We start from the raw sequence: 18,619 nt of genomic DNA on the forward strand, positions 1-18,619 counted from the left end.
GATTCGAGACTGCGCTGGCCTACGGAAAAACCGCCCTTGGAATGATGTACGACCTGCTTATCTGGGCTGGTTAAGATCTCCGTCCCGGTACAGATATGCTGATGATGACATACCGGGGCCAATCCATTGCGCGGGCTCTTCGATGTCGTCATACGGTATTTATTTGGGCGCAAATGCAGTCTTTATTCTGGCCTAATCGAGTCAGTAATGCAGAAACCTGAAGATGAAGGCGCGACTTCTGCTTGCGTGCGCACCTTATCTCTACCATTAGGTCGCCAGGCAGACTGCCCATCCGACGCGTACACACGCACGCAGTCGTACATGTACATGTTGAATTCTATAGCTATACTAGCTGCGTACGTATATATTTACCCGGTATAATCAAGCCTTGTTAATACACGCTAGCTACAGAGATGTACGAGATATTATATTTCTGCCTACTCTAGTAACTCTACTAACTAAACCTTCCCCTATCGCACCGCTCATGCTGGAGGAAGAGAGAAGAGGGAAACCGTGCGAAAATGTTGAATCGGCCTACTTGACGCACGGGATTTCGAAATCCATGCCGAACACCGGCATGGATTTCGAAATCGCCGGGTACTTATTCCCGATTCTGGCGATGATTGACTCTTTTTCCTTCCCCACTACCACTCAAACGCGTACGTTGTAGCAGCGCGCGTCAGACACAACAATGTCGATCGTAGATTAGGTAGCTTAGAACGTACGCGTTTATATACATAAATTTATAGTAATATGAACGCTATTCGTTCCTAGATCTGAAAACATATACGCGCATTAAATCACCTCGATCATGAAGAGGGTTTGTATGTTAGGATATCGGAACAGATCAAACACTCATAGATTTGTTTAAAGCAGCGTTTAAATGCCCCGAGAAATGTAGCTCGATTTCTGGATGTAGAAGCGGGAGTTGATGATGGCGAGGAGGTGGACTCCAACGAGGAAGAATCTGACCAGGAATTAGAAAGTACGCAAGCCCTATAATCTTGACTATTATCCTAGGCTGCGCATACCGCGAAAGCCACCCTTACAAAACAATCCCAGATGACTTTCTCGATGAACAGGAAGTGGATGGGCTAGACGTCCGCCCTCGGTCGCTGGATGAATATGCTCAAACAAACGATGAAGCCCTAGAGGCGTTGCTGCTGCGATCCAAGGAAAGAAGCCGTGCAGAATCAAACCGACGAAAATCAAACACTGTGGATGCAGAAGCAGAAGATGATATATTTTCCGCCAGTTTTTTGCCTGCATTAACTGCAACGGATTATCCCTTGTGGAAGGTGACTTGCCGCGTAAGTTCTATCCTAAGCTTCCCGTCTACTTTTTCTGTTGACGTTTCCGCAATATAGGTTGGCAGGGAAGAATTGGCAGTTGCGTCTCTACTATTCAGTACTCAGGATAAGCACAAAATTCGATCTGTTTTTGCTATTGAGAAGATGAAGGGATGTATATTTTTGGAAGCATTGTGGAATCTTGATACCGTCGATCTGTTGAAGAAGACTCCGGGAGTTTTGATAACCAAACGAGGCGTACAAGAATCATTGGTTTCACCTGATGATTACCGAGAAATACTTCGGGGACAAGGCAAAATCTCTTCTGCAAAACCAGGATCCTGGGTCGCCATCGCGAAAGGTGCATATCGAGGAGACGTTGCGCTGGTGAAGGAGACAGAAGGGAGGCTTGTACGCCTGTTAATGCTTCCTCGGCTTCCCTTACCAGGTACAAACAAGGCCAACAAAAGAAGGAAGACGGAACGTGCTGGAGATTCTGTTCTTTGGACGAAGACTCAGTGGTCGGAGTGGTTAGACTCTCAAGGGCGCTTTGATCAGGTTGTAGAACATACGGCACACTGCTGGCAAATAGGAAATATTCTTTTTGAGAATGGACTGATGCTTCAAGACTTTGGACAGGACTCCATCAATGTTGTCGTCGAGGAAATGCCCTTTCGCTACTTCCAGCTTTTCCAGCAATCCACACACAGCTCACTGGACTCCTCATACATGCTACGCCCCAGCGAGTGGAAATTTGAACCCGGAGAGCGCATTCTGGTTGCAGGTGATGAAGGATCGCAATCTAGAGAGGCCTCTGTAGCTGTTATCCATCCGTATTATCTAGAGGTTGCATACCAGACCCACGATTCGCCTAAGATCACAGATACCGCGCTAGTGCCCTGGATTCGCGTGACAAAATTGTTTCAACTTGGCGATTACGTTTCTGTACAGAGCGGGGAAAATCAGGGAACCGAAGGTTGGCTAATTGCGAAAACGGACGCGTCGGTCGTGATAGGACTTATCGACTCGAGCATTCTGACAATTTCAAGCTTGCAGGTTTTGGAGACTATACAGGTAGGACTTCTTTCCTTTTCGCCTTGACTAGAATTCCTAATAAAATATTCGATATAAAGACGGTAGAAGCGCCTATAAACTGGGTACATCTATCAAAAGCTCCTTTTCAACACCTGATGAAAGAGGACAAGAAAAAAAAAGTCACAATCCCTTCCGAGGCTCGTCATATTTGGTGTGATAGAGAAGTTTTGATAACAAAACAGCATCATCCTATGAAAACTCGCCGAGGAAAAGTGGTGGATGTTTTGCCTTCCGCCGATTCTGCACACAATATGAGATTATTAGTAGAGCTGTTGGATTACCACGCAGCTTGTCCTTTTCAAAAAATCCTTTTAAATCATGGAGACGTTATTGACATAAGGTCGTGATTTCAATTCTTACATTATGTGAAGCAGATGTTAATAAAAGTTTAACAGGACTCGCTTGCCTCTGGGAAATCGACACGCCCTCGAGGGGATATCTACCCTAGTTCTTCATAACCATGACAGCTCTGTCGACACTCAGTCCGCTGAACGATCTAGTACGCCTGTTCCCACCAGCCCAATCGCCGATGGGCAATGGGATCCATCAGCACCGTTGCCCCACGATCCTCAATCCTCAATGTCACCGTCGGAATTATCGCAATCCTCCCATGTTCTATTCAGCGAAATGCTAGTGGGACAGAAGGTCGCCGTCTATATCACGGGGGGTTCATTCAAAGCTTCGAAGCGACACTACTTTGTAACTATCGCTCGAGACGAAAGAAACCATTTTACATTCCTTTTGCTGCGCCAAAAAAGGCCATCAATGACTCTACAGCCGGACTGGGTTACGCCGAAGCATCCCAGTGGGACTCACACTAACAACCTGATGTTTGTCGTTGATGGAGAGAACCGACACCAATTTGTACGCCGGATCGCTCAGCGAGACTTAATAAACCAATCCCCCATCCTCTTAGTTAATCCAGTAATGAGGAGGCAAGGGCAATCCGATATATTGTGCGGGGTTCCTTTTGAGGTAGAATCTACTGCATTAGTCATTGTGGAGGAGACAGAATTGGAGAGAAGTGCAAGAGATACGCTGATGGCAGAATTGAGAAAACCATGGCGCTGCTGATATATCGATATGTATCTCACTCTAATGTAAATCGGCCGGACCCAAGTCGCGGAAACCAATATATTTGTTTATCAAGGCGTTTGCATTATATTACTGGCTTCTGAAACTAAAATGCATATCGCGACGTAAGTATCTTCCGGTTACGTTTGCTTCCTTGGATCAAGTGGCGTGGGCAATCTTTATGTTCACGCCAGCGAGCGCGTTGAGTTTTTTTCAAGCCTAGTTTCTTTCGCATCAGCTCTTTCCCCCTTGCCCACCTTTTGTTCGTACAATCCTCAGTCCTCGATTTAGGCCTTTGTCAATCATTGCAAGGTAGCTTATGTGCTTATCAAAGAGCTAGCATAACAATCTGAAATGCGGGTTCGTTCTAGCTGCACTGCTCGTAGCAAACGGATGTGTCGAACTCTCAATGTCTGCCACCGAGGGGACAAAAACACCGTGATTGCCCTGCTGGATCTCTGTTGTGACACAAAAAACTACCCCGGTATGCCCTTCATCTTTCTCAGAAAGTTTACGCTGCTCATTGCCTATCCTCGCACGTACGCAGAGGGAGTTGAGGCGCTACAATGCTACCTACAAAGTTGCTTTGAAAACAACATCGCGCTTTCACATGATGATGCGCAACTCTTCGCAGACTTCTTGCAAGACTACGTCCGATGTGCGCGCCGCTCTCTGGTATCAATTTCCAGACCTAGGACCATCCCACCGCCTGGGCCATCAGCTTTAGCACGCCTGCTCCTCATCGATTTCAAAAAGGATGACCTGATAGTTTCTTGCATCAAGGCCCTTGAGGTTTCTTTTGACCTCTCAAGGCTTGCACGACGTCGCACCCGGGCATATATTTTGGTCATGGTTCTGTAAGTCAAGGGCTGTCTATCAGCGCATTCTTGCTGACTCTGAGCACCATTTAGAATTTCAACATTCCTTCTGGCTGTATCAGAGGCGGTTGAGAGGTCTGAAGGTCAGCACTACATCCTGCAATCTTTCAATTTTCTCCAACGAGCAACCCGTGAAGCTCGGCAAGCCGGTATCTCGCGTACAGACGCAATCTATGCAGTCATTCATTCTCAAGTTGGATCGCTTTTCGGCTCCCTGTAGCCGTTTTGTTGGCCGCCTTGAAGAATAGGTTTTGTCTTTAGTGTCAGTTGGTTATTGGTTTTCTCGGTCTTCATTTCTACCTACTATGTTTGCCTCAACTGTCTTTCCTTAGGACAAGTTGTAGTAATTGAACTCTATTGTACGTGCTCCTGCATTCTATGCACAAAATATATTTGGGGCTCTTCGTTTGCTTGATCCATTGGCAAAGCGTTACTTACCAACGCCTCTCCCTCTCTAAAGCCTGTAGATCTGATCTGCTGCAAGTTAACTATGTTGAACCAAGCTGCTCAATGATGCCTTAACGTTAACTATGCATGATACGTACTTGTAGTGGGACAGCCGGTACCCCAGTATGTTGATGACCCTGTTCCGCTGACCAGTCATTACTAAAATATATATCACAATCGCCGTTAACTGCTCTTTTGTAATACCGGTTGCAAAGCCCTGAAACAGCTTTATAACCAAGCGCCTGTTGCTGCTTGCTGGTCCCATCTTTATTACTTCGGCGCTGCTAATTCTCTGGCCTCCATCCAACTTAATCTCCTCAACAATTGGATCGATTTCTCTGATTCTAGTTGACTTGCTAATTAGCTAACACAGCCCGATCCATAGTTGCTATGGATGTGGCGCCTCAACATCGCGACCAACCTCGCGTCGATGTCCCAACTCCTGAGACAAACCCCTTTCCCGTCCTCTCAAATCTTAATGATACCCACTTCCAACATCAATTACTCTATCTGGCAATGACCTGCGATACGGTTTTCGGTCTCACCAGGGCGGCAAATGCGCTCCACAACCTCTTGTTGGAGAACTGCGGGATTCTCGAAGAACAGATTATGACTTGCGGTCGATCCATGGTTGAAGAAGCGACTGAATTCGCGGACAACGACATTGTGAGGGCCTTTTCTCGCTGTGTGTTGGGCGTCATGAAGCACATCTTCTGACCACTCCTTAGTTTGAACTTGCCACTATTGTTGCTGCTATCCCCTCAGTCAACTTTCAACTGAACATGGATCTAATTCAAGATGCAGCACGCGCCGTCTATGTCGCAGCAGGTCTACGCCGAGACCTGGATGTACGTTTGAATTCCCATTCCTTTGATTCAAATTAACCGTAAGCTAACATTATGGGTCTAGGAAGCTTTGAAAATATGTAACTTGGCCTTGAAGAAGCAAGAGTGAATTATTTTTCCAAAGATTATTTATTATAATAAAGCGTCGTCGTCATCAGGTTCCTCAGGGTCACCTCCGTGAACAAATATAGTCCGCGAATACTCGTCACTTCTATCTACAATTGCCCACCCCTTCTGTTCTCGATATATTCTTCCAATGGCATTTGTGATTGACTGCAAATCAAGCGCTATTGTTGCCCGCTTGTCTGATTCCCTGAAGACCGTGAGGGTTGTTGCTGCATTTTTCCCGTTTGTTCTGTAGGGAGTCACAACAGCCAGCAGCCGAAGGGACCGCTTCCACAAGCCCCAGAAATCATCTCCAGGGACGTTGAATTCAAGAATTAATTCCAAACGTCCGTAACAGATCTCTGCATTCTCATCGATAACATTATTATTCCGGTCCTTTGTCACGCCAAGTAGTTCATACTGGCAGTAAATGTCATGCCCGCAGTTAATATATAATAATCAGTCACACTTAGGTATTTTCAGGGGGTAAATTGTCAAAAACGCACCTTCACCCAGGATCTGCTTCTTTTATTTTCAATTGCATGCTCTGAATGTACTTCTATCGTGTCCCCACCCATAATCCTGACTTTTCCCCAACTTACTAACGTCTGAGGAAGCCTTACTTGGATTGAGCGAGAGCTCTTCTTGATGATTGGGCTAATGTATTCCGCAATTCTTTGTCTAATGTCATGGCTTGGCTTATATGCTTTGTTTTGTGGCGCCATAAGGATAGAAAGTGGATCTAGTATTATATCAATTTGTTTAGGAAGTTGGTAAAAATTCTTATGGTCAACTCACACTGTGCATATAGGCGTTCACGTTCTTTCACTGAATCTCGCGTACTTCGAGAAGGAACCCCGCGCGCCTTTAAGTCATACAAGTTGTCAATCATAGAGAGATAAGCCCTGTTTATGACAGCGTTATCCATATTTGCCCATGGACTGACGTGGGATCGAAGTTTGTTTCTCATAAAACCGCAAAACCGCTCCATCCAAAACGTCCACGTAGCCCAGACAGGTCCACAATAGCGTATATTATCGCATAAGTGTAGCATGCCGTGAAGAGTCAATACACACATCGGCAGCCGGTCGTACTTATACTGGTAGTAAAGCCTGCAGACGACATTGAAGACTGATTTCATGGAAAAACTGACTCATGCTTACTTTTCGTAATCCTGGACCCAGCTTGCAATGCCTATTTCGAGCGCGCTAAGATCCTCACGCTTCATGGTCAAAGCTGTTAACTTTTTCATAATGTTAACCAGTCGAATGAAGTGCTGATAATAGATTTCTTTCTTGAATCTGTCCTTCAGAAGAAACGGAGCAAGGTATAAAAACCAAAATGACCATCCCTCTGCATTGAGATACTTCTTGTTGTTGTAGGGGTTTCCGAGTGCCCGGACAAAATACGAGGGTATCCACTGGACGGCATATTCGGACTCTTTGGCAATTTCTTCCCATATATGCCCTGGGATTATGAAATCATACTCCTCCTCGTCATCAAAGCCCTTGAATGTTCCCAACCACAGATCTACAAGATTTTTGACTACATTTAGGAACAAGAGATGCATGTAGTCCCAGGGCATCCCTCGAGCGTAGTCCAGTGATTGCACACGCTGAAGTGCAGGCATTCCCTTAATTCCCGTTTGCATAGCTATCTCTCCTCGCCGCTGCGCAGTTGGCATTTGAAGCATTTTCTCTGTGGTAATTTGCCAGTCGACATGCTTTCGCAAAGGTAAATTCAAAGGATCATAAATTTTCTCACGACGGGTTGCCAACAGTGGCACATAATAGATCCCATTTCTTTTCCCGGCAGGCTTGTAGAGTGCTCCGTGGATTCGACATGATCTACATGGGCACAAGCCGTTGTGCCCTTTGATCTTGAGAAATTTTTCCATTGCGACAATATCTCCGGTTGTAAAAATGCAATAGGCATGGAGAAGAAAGATGCTGCGAGTAAGGCAATTGAAGGTTTTGATGCCTCTGGCTAGCGTTGCCAATTCCTCGTCAAAAGGATAAAGGAACGATGTCAGATTTTTGGGGGCATTTGGCCCTGGAACAACCCCTAGACAAACGACACGTGCTGAATGAGTCCTAACGTCTGATGGTAAGCTTAAGATTTGCACAAGTATGGGCATCGCGGATGGTCCACTTGGCCTATATTTGTAGAGGAGAAAGCTGTCCATACATAACGACAGTGCAATATCGGTAGGAGCGGAGAAGTATTTATGTGGAAGCTGTTGTCCGTCAACGACAACGTAAGTTCTACGCAATTTCTTGTAATGTCCGCAATCAAACACATCCTCAATATCGTCCGAATCTTCCTTGTTATCGTACACGTTCTGTCTATAAGACAAAAGGTTCGCCGTTTCTGGATTTGCAAAAAGTGCCTGGAGTTGCGGTGATAGTGGGATATAACGGAAAATTCGACGAGATCTGCCTCGCGAATCGAAGCGGGGTTCCTGGCAATAAAAACATAGATTGTCGTCCTTGAATTCTCCCGTGTAAGCCTTGCACGAATTAATGCAACAATCGATTATTTGCGGCACAAGGTCTGACAACTTAGCCACACGATTAACCGTGGCTTTCCAAGAACTTAATGGCATGCGATGGACAAAATAATAGCGCATATCATCATAGACGGCGCGGGAAAAATTTGACATGATTCGAAACCTGAAAGCCTGTATATGGTCTACGTCCTTTAATGTGAGACTGTGGCGACCTGTAAAGCTTGCAGCTAAGTCAAACACATACTGAAAATCAAAGAATGTCAATAACTTACTATGCTCCATGACATCTATAAGGTCGGAGTTGCTGTCACGATCACTCCAATCTGAAGTGTCCTCTACGTTCAGTTCCTCCTCAAGCGCGAACCTTGCGGCTATTTCGTCTTCCTCCACATATTCAAAGCTAAAGTCGTCTGGGTGGTCGGAACGTTGGCCGGGGCCCGGGATTGAACCATCACTGCCCGTGGTAGAATTTGAAATTGTGTCGAGGAAATCATCTCTATGGAGCAAATTGTCTGCACTGGCAGGGCTCTCAAGGCCGTTGTCACTTCTAGCAGGTGTTTCCGCGTTCAACCGTCGGATGGGAATGTGAGGGCTTGTATCTTTGGCCTCATCCTCATCCGTCTGATGAAGTAAACCATCACTATAATGCAAATTTTCAAGACTGATAGGGGTATCAAGGCCGTCATCCCTTCTTGGAGGAATATCCACGTCCAACCGCAGGATTGAAGGCTGAGGGCTGGTATCATTTTGGGGTTCATCCTCATCCATTCGATGAAGGTTGCAGTTAACACGGAATTTCCCTTCCTGAAGACGGCTTTTCTCATCCTCATCCATCTCACTAAGCTCTTCATTAGCATCGTATTCAGCTATGGATATATCTGAACGCCCCCCCGGCAAATCTTGTTCTATTAATAGGTCTGAGTCGTTTATATCTGGATATCTGTGAAGTACTACAGATAAGCGTTCCATGCTTCATGCGATTTCGATGATACAACATACCCTGGACCGTAACTTGAGCGATCCAAAGCGTCGGCAGAATAATCGGTTTCTTCCTCCGTGTCGGGGGGTGGTGTCCTTCCAACCCTCCTGTAATGTTTAGCCCGAGTTTGACGCGAAATGGGCTTACCCATACTACGGCAGTCGAGTGCGCAACCACAAAGCACCTTTCCAGTTCTCTTTCGTCGGCGAGTCTGACGACGCTTGCGATGCCGGGTAGTGCGACGCATCGATAACTAACTTTACATACGTATATATACCAATTAAGTTGAAAGACAAGGCAGTACTTATGCATGAATGAAACCTACCGGCCGGTGCACGAATGATATGCAAGTGTTAGGAATATTGTTCTTATTGTATTTCTCAATCCTATCTATATACTAGTATCGTGTACTATTGAAGCTCACTAATTGTCGTTCGTTCGATTACAGTGTAAGAGGGGAAAGGAAGAAACCCTTCAAACACGTGCAAAGCAGGCGTAAGTACTCTGCGATTCCGAAATCCATGCCGACTTTCGGCATGGATTTCGGAATCGCGTATGGTAAGTTTACGGCTGCGAAACCGAGGCACGTTTTCGCAACTTGTTCCTTCCCTTGATGGTACAAACACAACAGTCAAGCAGAAAATCGCCGTATGTACGCAGTTTTGTACATAGTTTCGGGAGAACAGTAAGCTGATACGACCTCTTGACTGACAAATTAAGGTATTCATCGTGCTTCCCGGCCCAGCGTGAACAACACCCCTCGTCTCGCTTCCCATACCCACCCTCACCTTCGTCGCAGCATCCCCATGATTCATAATATAGCACATTAAAGTCTGTACACTCAGAGACTTGAGGCACAATGACACAATCGGCAGTGAGAGGGGCGGAGGATGCGGGGCTTGGTCGTCTTCCTGAGCGACATCCCGCTGATAGAGACAACTCACCATCATCGATCAGCACCTCCCTTGGGCGTGGCAAAACAGAGAAAAAGATGTCTCCAGCATTATCGTAGTTATTAATTAAGCATACTCATAGCTACATACACATAAAATTTTGCAAGCTGCTTGTCTTGAGGTCTCGTCTTTTTGAATGGTCTGCACCTCCAAGTTGCTGCTTGTCTTTGTCAATAGAACAGTAATTATGGTCTGGGGTCAACATCATGAACGACCGCTACGGCTTTCTCACTGAAGAGCTCAGTCTGACGCAGAGGTCAGTCGTCCTCACTCTGCTTTCTAACTCCTCATTAACCTTCATATATATAAATGTAGACTTTAACGACGAAAACAAAATCCTCTTCTGACAGTTTATTATCTATGAGCAGCGTGGGGCGAGTTCCGGGAGTCATTAGAATGCTGTGATCGCATACAGGAAATCACATTGCAGCAGCCTCCGAGTTGCGCAGGTTTCAGGAGCGGCCGATGGACCGGCGGACGTTCCTACATTGGGACCACCATCCGCCTACCTACCTGAAAAGCTGGCTTGCCAACGTTGACGTTAGGTCCCAGATCGGGCATGTTTGCGAGCTGAAGGAAAAAGGTAAGCTTTTCCTTCTAATTTTCTTCTTTTTGTATACCTCAATCTAATTCATTGTGGCGCATGTGGTTTCTATTGGAGGAGCGTATACTACCAGCCTAAATTTAACAAGAATTACAAAGGCTACCCGCAGACTGTCTACCGAGATAGACCGAAATCCCGCTTTTTGGAGTTCGATCAACCTTCTCGACTTCTCAACCAGTTCCAGACAACTTCGGTCATACTACTCATCTTAGACGGCATCTGTGCCCTGCAGTACATCGAGGAGCAGCCGAAACCTTCATCACCCGCCGTTCATCAGACACTAGATTGCTCGTACAGCATTCCGGTCGCCTTGAATCCTAACGACGAGCAGCAAAACGCTGATTGTCCTGGGATATTATGAGCAGCAAGTGTTTACGGGAGAGTATCGCCATTCTTAAAAACGCATCGATTCTGTGAGTGTGTTCTATCACTGTCAGTGTCATCTTTGATTTTAACATCCAAAGGCTCAGGCACTACCGATAAGATTGTTGAGACTCGGTAATGACGCGCTCAAACGACAAAGTTTACTTTCAATGCGCGTGCACCTAATTCCCAGCCTATTGCACGGTTTCTTGGTCCTAAAAGTGCATTACTATCCACTGTAAGCGTTCAAATTCCTGGATTTAGAAGCCAATATATATATCTAGGATAGTAAAGTGGAACAATGAATTAATTAAAGCGTTCTGCTGCTCGTCCCAGCCGTTCAACACGACGACAAGCGGCTCATTGATCCGCTCGTCATCCTCCTCAACCCCCTCTACACCTGCCGCGCCGCCTTCCACCCAAATGACGAGCAGTCGGGGTGGCATGAAAACAAAGGAACGCGCATTCTGACGCGCCTAGCGTGATCGTGCAGGACGAGAATCAGGACGAGAATTAACACGTGAAGTGGTGACAAAGCAACAATATCGGCATTACGTTCGAAGCGGGACGACACTCATGCAGGTGAAACCGCGTCTCATAGCAGGTGCAGCTGCATACCCAAGGCTGGCCGAAAAGAAATCGAACCGAGCCGCGAGACAATGTTGAGCCGGATGGGAACTTGAACAAGGAAAAAGCAAGGGGTACCTCCGGTATAGTCCTTCAATGTGACTCTCTCCAACCATCCTCTCACTCCTTTCCGAAGTTCTGCATAGACGCCGAAGCACCGTAGCAATATGCCCCCCCCCTCTGGTAGGTAGTTCGCCTTTCGCCTTTCGAAAATACGCTAATACTGATCACCTGTGTTTGGCGTGCACACCAACGGTAGATGAAGACCACCAAACCGTGACCAAGTAGAAGAGTGGCGCCACCACCAAGTTTGACCATGGGGATGGTAATGATTCGGATGGCTCCAGTCGCGACCATTCAACACATTCTGAAGACAACGCCCAGCATTCAACCAAACCCGACGCCTCATTGCCCTCTTTCAAAGCCATCCCAACCTCGGGCACGTTAACCTCCTTCACGAGCCCCATCGACACTGGAACCACCGCACTCTCTACATTGGCTGCCATCGCCGACGCTGCCGACCCCACATCCCCTCCCGCTAACGAGGTAGCATCCATCAACGCCGCCGCCGTTTCGGTTTCTATCATGGCCTGAGCGTCATCATTTGTCGAAAAACCCCCTGTCTCGTCTACTGCGTCATCGGACGTCGCTGCTGATCCGTCGCGTTCGAGATTGCATACCCCGAGGCGGACGGTAACAGCGGCGACGAATCGAAGCCACGCAAGGGCAAGGCCAGAGTTCGAGCGAATGTTAGAGTTGGCAAGGCGAAACCTCGGGGGAAGCCCTCTGCGCCAGCTGCTGCTGCGAACGAGAAGAAAGAGAACGGCGTCAAAGTTAATGGCGCCGCCTCTTCCAATCCTTCGGTCGATTCTGGAGACAACATTCCTTCGCCAACGACGAAGAAAGGCCCTCCTGTACTTCAGATTGATACTACTGTCGAGGAGCCTGCGGACGATGCGGCTGCTGCGATTGCCGATGACGACGATATGGACGTTTCCATGGAGCATGAAGACGCCGAACCAGAGGAGGAGGAGGAAGAAGAGGAGGAGGAAGAAGAGGAGGAGGAAGAGGAAGAAGAGGAGGAGGAAGAGGAAGAAGAGGAGGAGGAAGAGGAAGAAGAGGAGGAGGAGGAAGAGGACGGTGAAGAAGAGCGTGAAGAGTCCACCCATGAAGAGGAGGAGGCAGAACCTGTTGATGGAGAAGCAGCCGACGGTGAGCAGGAGAACGAAGAGGAGGCGGTCGAAGGAGAAGGTGACGGCGAGGAGAATGAGGGTGAAGGAGACGAAGACCACGAGAACGAGCAGGACCAAGAAGATGCTGAAGCCGAACAAGACAATGAAGAGGGCGAAGAGGGCGACAATGACGAGGATCCTTCGCCTGGCGATGTAGACGCCGATGTCGAAGATCACGATGGCAATTTGCAACCTGCTCATCGCGCGGAAGCCCTAGACGTTTTGGCCACCATTGAACTCAAATTCGCTCTACTCAGAGAGCGAGTATATGTGGAGAAAATGGAGGGCTTAGCTTGGGAAGAACTCATGGTTCAATCTGGTAAGTTCTGTCGTCTATTGTTCACATCCGCTAGGTTTATATCATTTTATCTTGTTATAGCTATACATCCGGAAATGCTACATTTACAAAAAGAGCTTTCCCAACGAAGAGACAAGCGCCTCGAGCTCGCTTCGAGGAAGCGCTCCTACGAAGTCGCCAACGCGGAAGCTCGTCGAAAGGCGGATGAATCAGGAGTTTGGAGCTGGTGGAAGGTAAATATGGCTATCATCTAAATTCTAATCTTACAACGTCTAATACTTGATTTTCTAACACCAACAGGTTGCCAGAGATGATCTTCAGACCGAAATGATCGCTGAAATGAGCAGAAAGCGACGCCGAATGGAAAGGGATAGACGAACAGCTGAGAAACATCAACCGCGTACGCATCGATTTACGTTTATTTTCAATTTTCATACTAATTGGAGTCTGTTTAGCACGGCGCATTCCAGTGCAGCAATACATCGCTGTTCCACCTCCATTGCCTAATATGCGCAAAATCGTCAAATCTTATCCGTTCGGAAGTCGAAAACATAATAAAGCTGATGCGCATCACCATCACCACGCCCACCACCCTAAAAATCTGGTGTATCCTGAAATATCCACCCTTTCTGCAACAGACATTGCCAACGACCTGGAATTCTTGTTCCAGAATAGCAAAGCGTCCGCCGCGTACGACGTTCAGCAATCTCTTCATTCGCATCATCATCATCCCCAACAAACCTATTCATCATCTTTCGGACCTCTCCCACCACGAAACGGAATCAGTGGCATGGGTGTGGGCATGGGCAGATCATCCAGTATGGGTATCACGTCCAATGGTCCACCTCTATCTTCTCATATGCCTCCGCCATCATCAATGGGGCCTCCTCATTCCAATTCAATGATGCAGCCGCATCAGCACGGTATGGGGTATGATCAGTACGGTGATATCCCACCATCCTTCGGTCCCGGAGGGCCACCACCACCACAGGGTAGAATGCGCGATCAAATGAACAGTAATTCATATCCCCCACAGGGACCTGGAGGCATGATGCCGGTTGGACCTTCGTCGAACAACTCGAGGGACCTCAACTCGTACTCGAATTTCCCAGGCGCAGGCGGACGCTCGCAGTCGCATTCTCATGGGCCGCCAATGCCTATGTCGGGTGGAGGACATGGCAACGGTAACGGATACCCTGGAGATCATGAAATGAGTAGTATTGGTCCTGGTGGACAAGGCAATTCTACAGGAGTTGGGCACCAGATACATCCGTACCATCCGTACTTCGGTCAAAACAGCATGGGCCCTGGGCCAGGTAACCAACACTCCCAGCAGCAACAGCAACAATCTCATCAACCACCTCCACCGCATATGTCAAGCCATCACAGTGAAAATGTGAAGAGTGGGATGAACGGCCGTAGGTCAGTGTCTCCTGGTCCGATGATGTCGAATGGTGCTCGGAGTGGCCATGGACCCGGTGCCAAGTCGAACGGCAATTGGATGGGAGCAGGCATGGGTATGCCCTCATATAACCTATGTGGGGGTGGGGGTGGCAAGGGAGATTGGGACCCAAGGCTATTGCAAGAAGAGGAAGAAAGAGAGCGGATGGCTCGAGATAGGGACCTTCGGGAGAGAAAGAGAGACGCGAACGCGAACGCGACAATATGGAGTGCGAGAGGATTCGAAGAGACCGAGAATTCCAGAAGATGGACCGGGAGCAAGAGAAGACGCGAGCATCACATGCAGCAGCAACATCGTTCTGCCCTGCCAGGTTCGTCGCACCCAAGCCTTTCACATTTGCATGCTGGTTTCACAGGTGGACCGCCCCCGCCCCGTCCGCCCCAAAGATCTGGCATCATACCCTTCATCACCACCATCGAATCCACCATCACCACGTCGTTCATCACCATCACGGGCAAGCGTCGCAGCACGCGTCGTCCTCACTGCCGCCTTCTAGGGGTCCACCTGCCTTCATACACAGTCCGAGGTCGACTCGAGATTACGAGAGCTCGCGGCCTCCATTGCTGCATGCCAGCTCAGGACCCAGCCATTCTCATTCAACGGAAATATGGAAAGGGAGTCTGGTCATTGGTCATCCAAAAATACAGAAGACCGTCATCGCTCTCATCTTGACTTCAGAGACAGAGATCGGGACCCAAGGGACAGAAACAGAGACAGAGAGCGGGAAAGGGATCGAGAAAGAGAGAGGGAAAGGGACAGGGATTCCAGGAAAATTCTTCCTTCAAGACACTCCTCTGGCCCTCCTATACACCCTCTCGACGACCGAGGCGATCGACCCATGGCTATGCCCTTCGTCATGGCGTCCTGTCAGGCTATGCAACAAACCTCTGCAGGCTCGTCCTCCGGCTCTCACATGAACGGCTTATATAGGATTAGGTAGTTCTACAGCTTCTCCTCGAGGCCCGCCGTCCTGGAATACACCTGCCGGACCAGAAGAACCATCGTATCGCATCCCTTCTTCTTCCTCTGCTCCTCCGCCTTCAGGCCCATATCTAGGATCTTCACCAATCCAAACGCACCGTTATGTATCTAACAGCGGCCCACATGGTCCACCTCTATCTCGCATGCCGAGCAACAACCCCTCTTCAAGTCTGAGCAGAATGGCATCTCCTTCAATCCCTCCAATTACCAGTAGTCGCACCCGGCCACCCCCGAGTCCCTCTTACTCTACATCGATGTCAAATTCACATCGCTCCCCAGTGACCAGGTACGCTGCTGACTGTTAAATTAACTTTTTTTTAAAGGCACTAATTTCAAACAATCGCGCAGTCCCAAATCCCGGCCATTGTCGCCCCCGCCGCCCAGCGGAAGCAAACAACTTCTTTCTGGACCTTCAGGATCAGGTTACTCACCTTCACCACGCCTGAGTGGACCTGGTCGCACCTCCACGCCGATTGGACACCATCCGCCACCGTCGCCGACGTCGTCGGGGTCGCTGGCAAACATCCAATCGGAGGGGGTGATGAAAAACGGCAGTCACCATCCTCGTATCCCGTCAGCAGCCGCACGGCATCGCCTCTCATGTCGTCATTACATGCGCCCCTGTCGGGTTCGGGCAGACCGACGTCAAATGGAATGGGCGGAAGCAATGCATTAAGTGGCGGGTCTGATCGTGATCGAATTGAGCGGGATCGGGAGCGACATGCGGTCGCTGCTTCATCGCCAAGGCTGGGATCTACAGTGGTACACCCACCACCGTCGAAGTTGAGTGCATAGTGCAATGGTATTATTGAATAATTGTGGACATACAGTATATCGTTTTCGTATTTTTTTTCCTATTATTTTCTCTTCGTTTTCTGTTTCTATATTTTATTGTATCATGGTATCTTACCCTTATTTTGTTTCCCTCCCCTTCTTCTTCTTCTCTCTCTCTCTGTCCTGTTTCATTTTTATCGTCTCATACCTCATCTTCTGGTAGCGCTGATCACCCTGCTGATCAGCCGTGGCCTGTGGATTCAATCGACACATGGAATTCTCAATCCGCGGAAATGTGCGTACCTTTATCATGCTTTGAACTCAGTTTTCTAATTATTGCACATACTTTGATAGTTTCGATATTGGGGCCGGCATTACGACTAGCGGAAACAACCTTGGGCAACATATCTACGCCCAAATTCAGTCAAGAGCGGTTTCTGCATCGGATCCAGCCGATATCGAAGAAGATGGTGAACTCGACTGGCTAGCCAAGTCATTCCAATCAGGTAAGGTATCAACAAATCCTTTACCATCTTTGCTTACCTTTTCTCGAACTTGCAGTGGTGCCCAATGATCACAACATGCAGGACTTGGATACCGGAGACAAGGGTCAGTAAAGATTTTCAACGAGGTCGCGGCAGCAGCAGCGAGCGAACCGTCTCCGAATCCTCGTTTTCAGCCTCTTCATATGAAGTTGGCCTTGTGCATTCTGAGCCAACAACTCCCACATCAGTAAGAATTTCACTCATAGTCCATATTTCTGCCTTTTAACCAGAAATTTAAATAGCCTGATGCGCCGAAGGGACTGTTTCCTGCTTCTCCACACAGTACACCGCCGCAGTAGCTCTTACACTCTACGAATTCGATTATAGAACCGCCCAGACTGCCATGCGCCCTGTTATCAGCCTGGACCTCGATGAACACGCCATCAGCATCCCCTCTTCCTCGACTCCAGGGTTCATTCATGCCGCCGAAGTTCGATCTAGTGGGCCGATTTCACAGTGCTCTCCCGTTATCAGCTTTACCTCCAACCGCTTTTCGACCGAAGCGCAGTACCGCTGTGTCTCGGACGTGTACATCGATGGAAACCAGGTCTACAGCATGCCTGCGCACTTGCAGCTGTGTAGTGCCAGCTCGGACGGAATGATTGTTTACAAGATGGAACTTGGTAACGACGTCTGGGCGATTCTTACGAGGGACTCTGATGGTGCGTCTTCTTTATGCGTATCCGCGCTTGATTACGACCTTCGGTACTTACTCTTGATTAACAGTCCATTCATCTTATACCATGACGCAGAACATCTTTACGGTGTCTACTGGAACGATTCACGACGAGATTCCTGTGTTCTCTATCAGCTATAAGTGCGTTGAGCACGAAATGCTCCTCCGCCTTCAAGATGCCGATGAAGCGCGCCAGTACTTGCATGGCAACGTGTACTTCAACAGGAACCCCAAAAAAGTGTACATAGGCTGCGAGTTGATTCCTGGAAAACCTGGTACCTCCTGCTTTGGGCTTCGTTTTGGGATGAACTCTTGTAGCCAGGTTATGAGGAGATGCGAGGGTAAAGTCAACGATGGGCTATTGCAGGCGGTGATAACTCTCTCCCTACAAACTAACTCGAATCGGCCACTACGAATATACGCGGATTCGTCGCAGTTCACTTCGCTCATGACTGTGAGTGCGGGCGGACAGAGTTCAGGGATTGGTCAGGGAAAAACGGAAAACTTCTGCGCACGGCATGCACTATTCTCCGGTGTCACTCTACAGCATATCATGCTAGGGCGTTTATATCACAATAATATGCTATTTCAAGAAACATTATATCACAATACTATGGTATTTCAAGAAACATTATCGTACAAATTGCTGATAAGATAAACTAAGCAGTGATTTATTTACAAGTCCAAAAGTAAAAGCCAATACGAAAGCATGATGAAAGCGTAGGAGAGTAACGTGTCAAAACATGGAATAGTCGTCCAAAAAAGCGGCTTCAAAAAACAAAGGGAATGTGAAGTAAGGTATTACGTCGAAAAGGAAAGTCATTCACGATTAACGACGCGTGCACAAGGGATGGTATGACGTATTGATGTTGCATTGCAGGGA

At 47.9% G+C, this 18,619-nt stretch overlaps 7 protein-coding genes across 7 annotated transcripts; 6 read left to right on the top strand and 1 right to left on the bottom strand.

Annotated features, from left to right (window-relative positions):
- Positions 1 to 811: 811 nt before the first annotated feature.
- JR316_0005733 (Protein RNA-directed DNA methylation 3) lies at positions 812 to 2,390 on the top strand (the record flags this gene model as incomplete). Its single annotated transcript, XM_047891488.1, has 4 exons — positions 812 to 820; positions 877 to 985; positions 1,021 to 1,310; positions 1,368 to 2,390. 4 exons carry the CDS (start codon positions 812 to 814, stop codon positions 2,388 to 2,390), a joined length of 1,431 nt encoding a protein of 476 aa, XP_047748837.1.
- A 1,554-nt stretch (positions 2,391 to 3,944) lies between these two features.
- JR316_0005734 (uncharacterized protein) lies at positions 3,945 to 4,556 on the top strand (the record flags this gene model as incomplete). The annotated part of the gene is made up of 2 exons (XM_047891489.1): positions 3,945 to 4,315; positions 4,370 to 4,556. The coding sequence occupies 2 exons, from the start codon at positions 3,945 to 3,947 to the stop codon at positions 4,554 to 4,556; spliced, it is 558 nt and encodes a 185-aa protein (XP_047748838.1).
- A 617-nt stretch (positions 4,557 to 5,173) lies between these two features.
- On the top strand, positions 5,174 to 5,737 carry JR316_0005735 (uncharacterized protein; the record flags this gene model as incomplete). The annotated part of the gene is made up of 3 exons (XM_047891490.1): positions 5,174 to 5,449; positions 5,512 to 5,631; positions 5,693 to 5,737. 3 exons carry the CDS (start codon positions 5,174 to 5,176, stop codon positions 5,735 to 5,737), a joined length of 441 nt encoding a protein of 146 aa, XP_047748839.1.
- Positions 5,738 to 5,760: 23 nt separating this feature from the next.
- Positions 5,761 to 6,458, bottom strand: JR316_0005736 (uncharacterized protein; the record flags this gene model as incomplete). The annotated part of the gene is made up of 2 exons (XM_047891491.1): positions 5,761 to 6,153; positions 6,240 to 6,458. The coding sequence occupies 2 exons, from the start codon at positions 6,456 to 6,458 to the stop codon at positions 5,761 to 5,763; spliced, it is 612 nt and encodes a 203-aa protein (XP_047748840.1).
- Positions 6,459 to 10,380: 3,922 nt separating this feature from the next.
- On the top strand, positions 10,381 to 11,139 carry JR316_0005737 (uncharacterized protein; the record flags this gene model as incomplete). The annotated part of the gene is made up of 3 exons (XM_047891492.1): positions 10,381 to 10,430; positions 10,624 to 10,757; positions 10,877 to 11,139. The coding sequence occupies 3 exons, from the start codon at positions 10,381 to 10,383 to the stop codon at positions 11,137 to 11,139; spliced, it is 447 nt and encodes a 148-aa protein (XP_047748841.1).
- A 796-nt stretch (positions 11,140 to 11,935) lies between these two features.
- JR316_0005738 (uncharacterized protein) lies at positions 11,936 to 15,677 on the top strand (the record flags this gene model as incomplete). Its single annotated transcript, XM_047891493.1, is given in 7 exon segments — positions 11,936 to 11,951; positions 12,142 to 12,344; positions 12,440 to 13,319; positions 13,380 to 13,531; positions 13,599 to 13,698; positions 13,754 to 15,390; positions 15,408 to 15,677. 7 exon segments carry the CDS (start codon positions 11,936 to 11,938, stop codon positions 15,675 to 15,677), a joined length of 3,258 nt encoding a protein of 1,085 aa, XP_047748842.1.
- A 664-nt stretch (positions 15,678 to 16,341) lies between these two features.
- JR316_0005739 (uncharacterized protein) lies at positions 16,342 to 18,394 on the top strand (the record flags this gene model as incomplete). The annotated part of the gene is made up of 7 exons (XM_047891494.1): positions 16,342 to 16,523; positions 16,739 to 16,810; positions 16,870 to 17,021; positions 17,077 to 17,124; positions 17,147 to 17,247; positions 17,344 to 17,722; positions 17,787 to 18,394. The coding sequence occupies 7 exons, from the start codon at positions 16,342 to 16,344 to the stop codon at positions 18,392 to 18,394; spliced, it is 1,542 nt and encodes a 513-aa protein (XP_047748843.1).
- Between the last annotated feature and the right edge of the window lie 225 nt (positions 18,395 to 18,619).

Source organism: Psilocybe cubensis, chromosome 5 (assembly GCF_017499595.1).
Source record: "Psilocybe cubensis strain MGC-MH-2018 chromosome 5, whole genome shotgun sequence".
Lineage (NCBI taxonomy): Eukaryota > Fungi > Basidiomycota > Agaricomycetes > Agaricales > Agrocybaceae > Psilocybe > Psilocybe cubensis.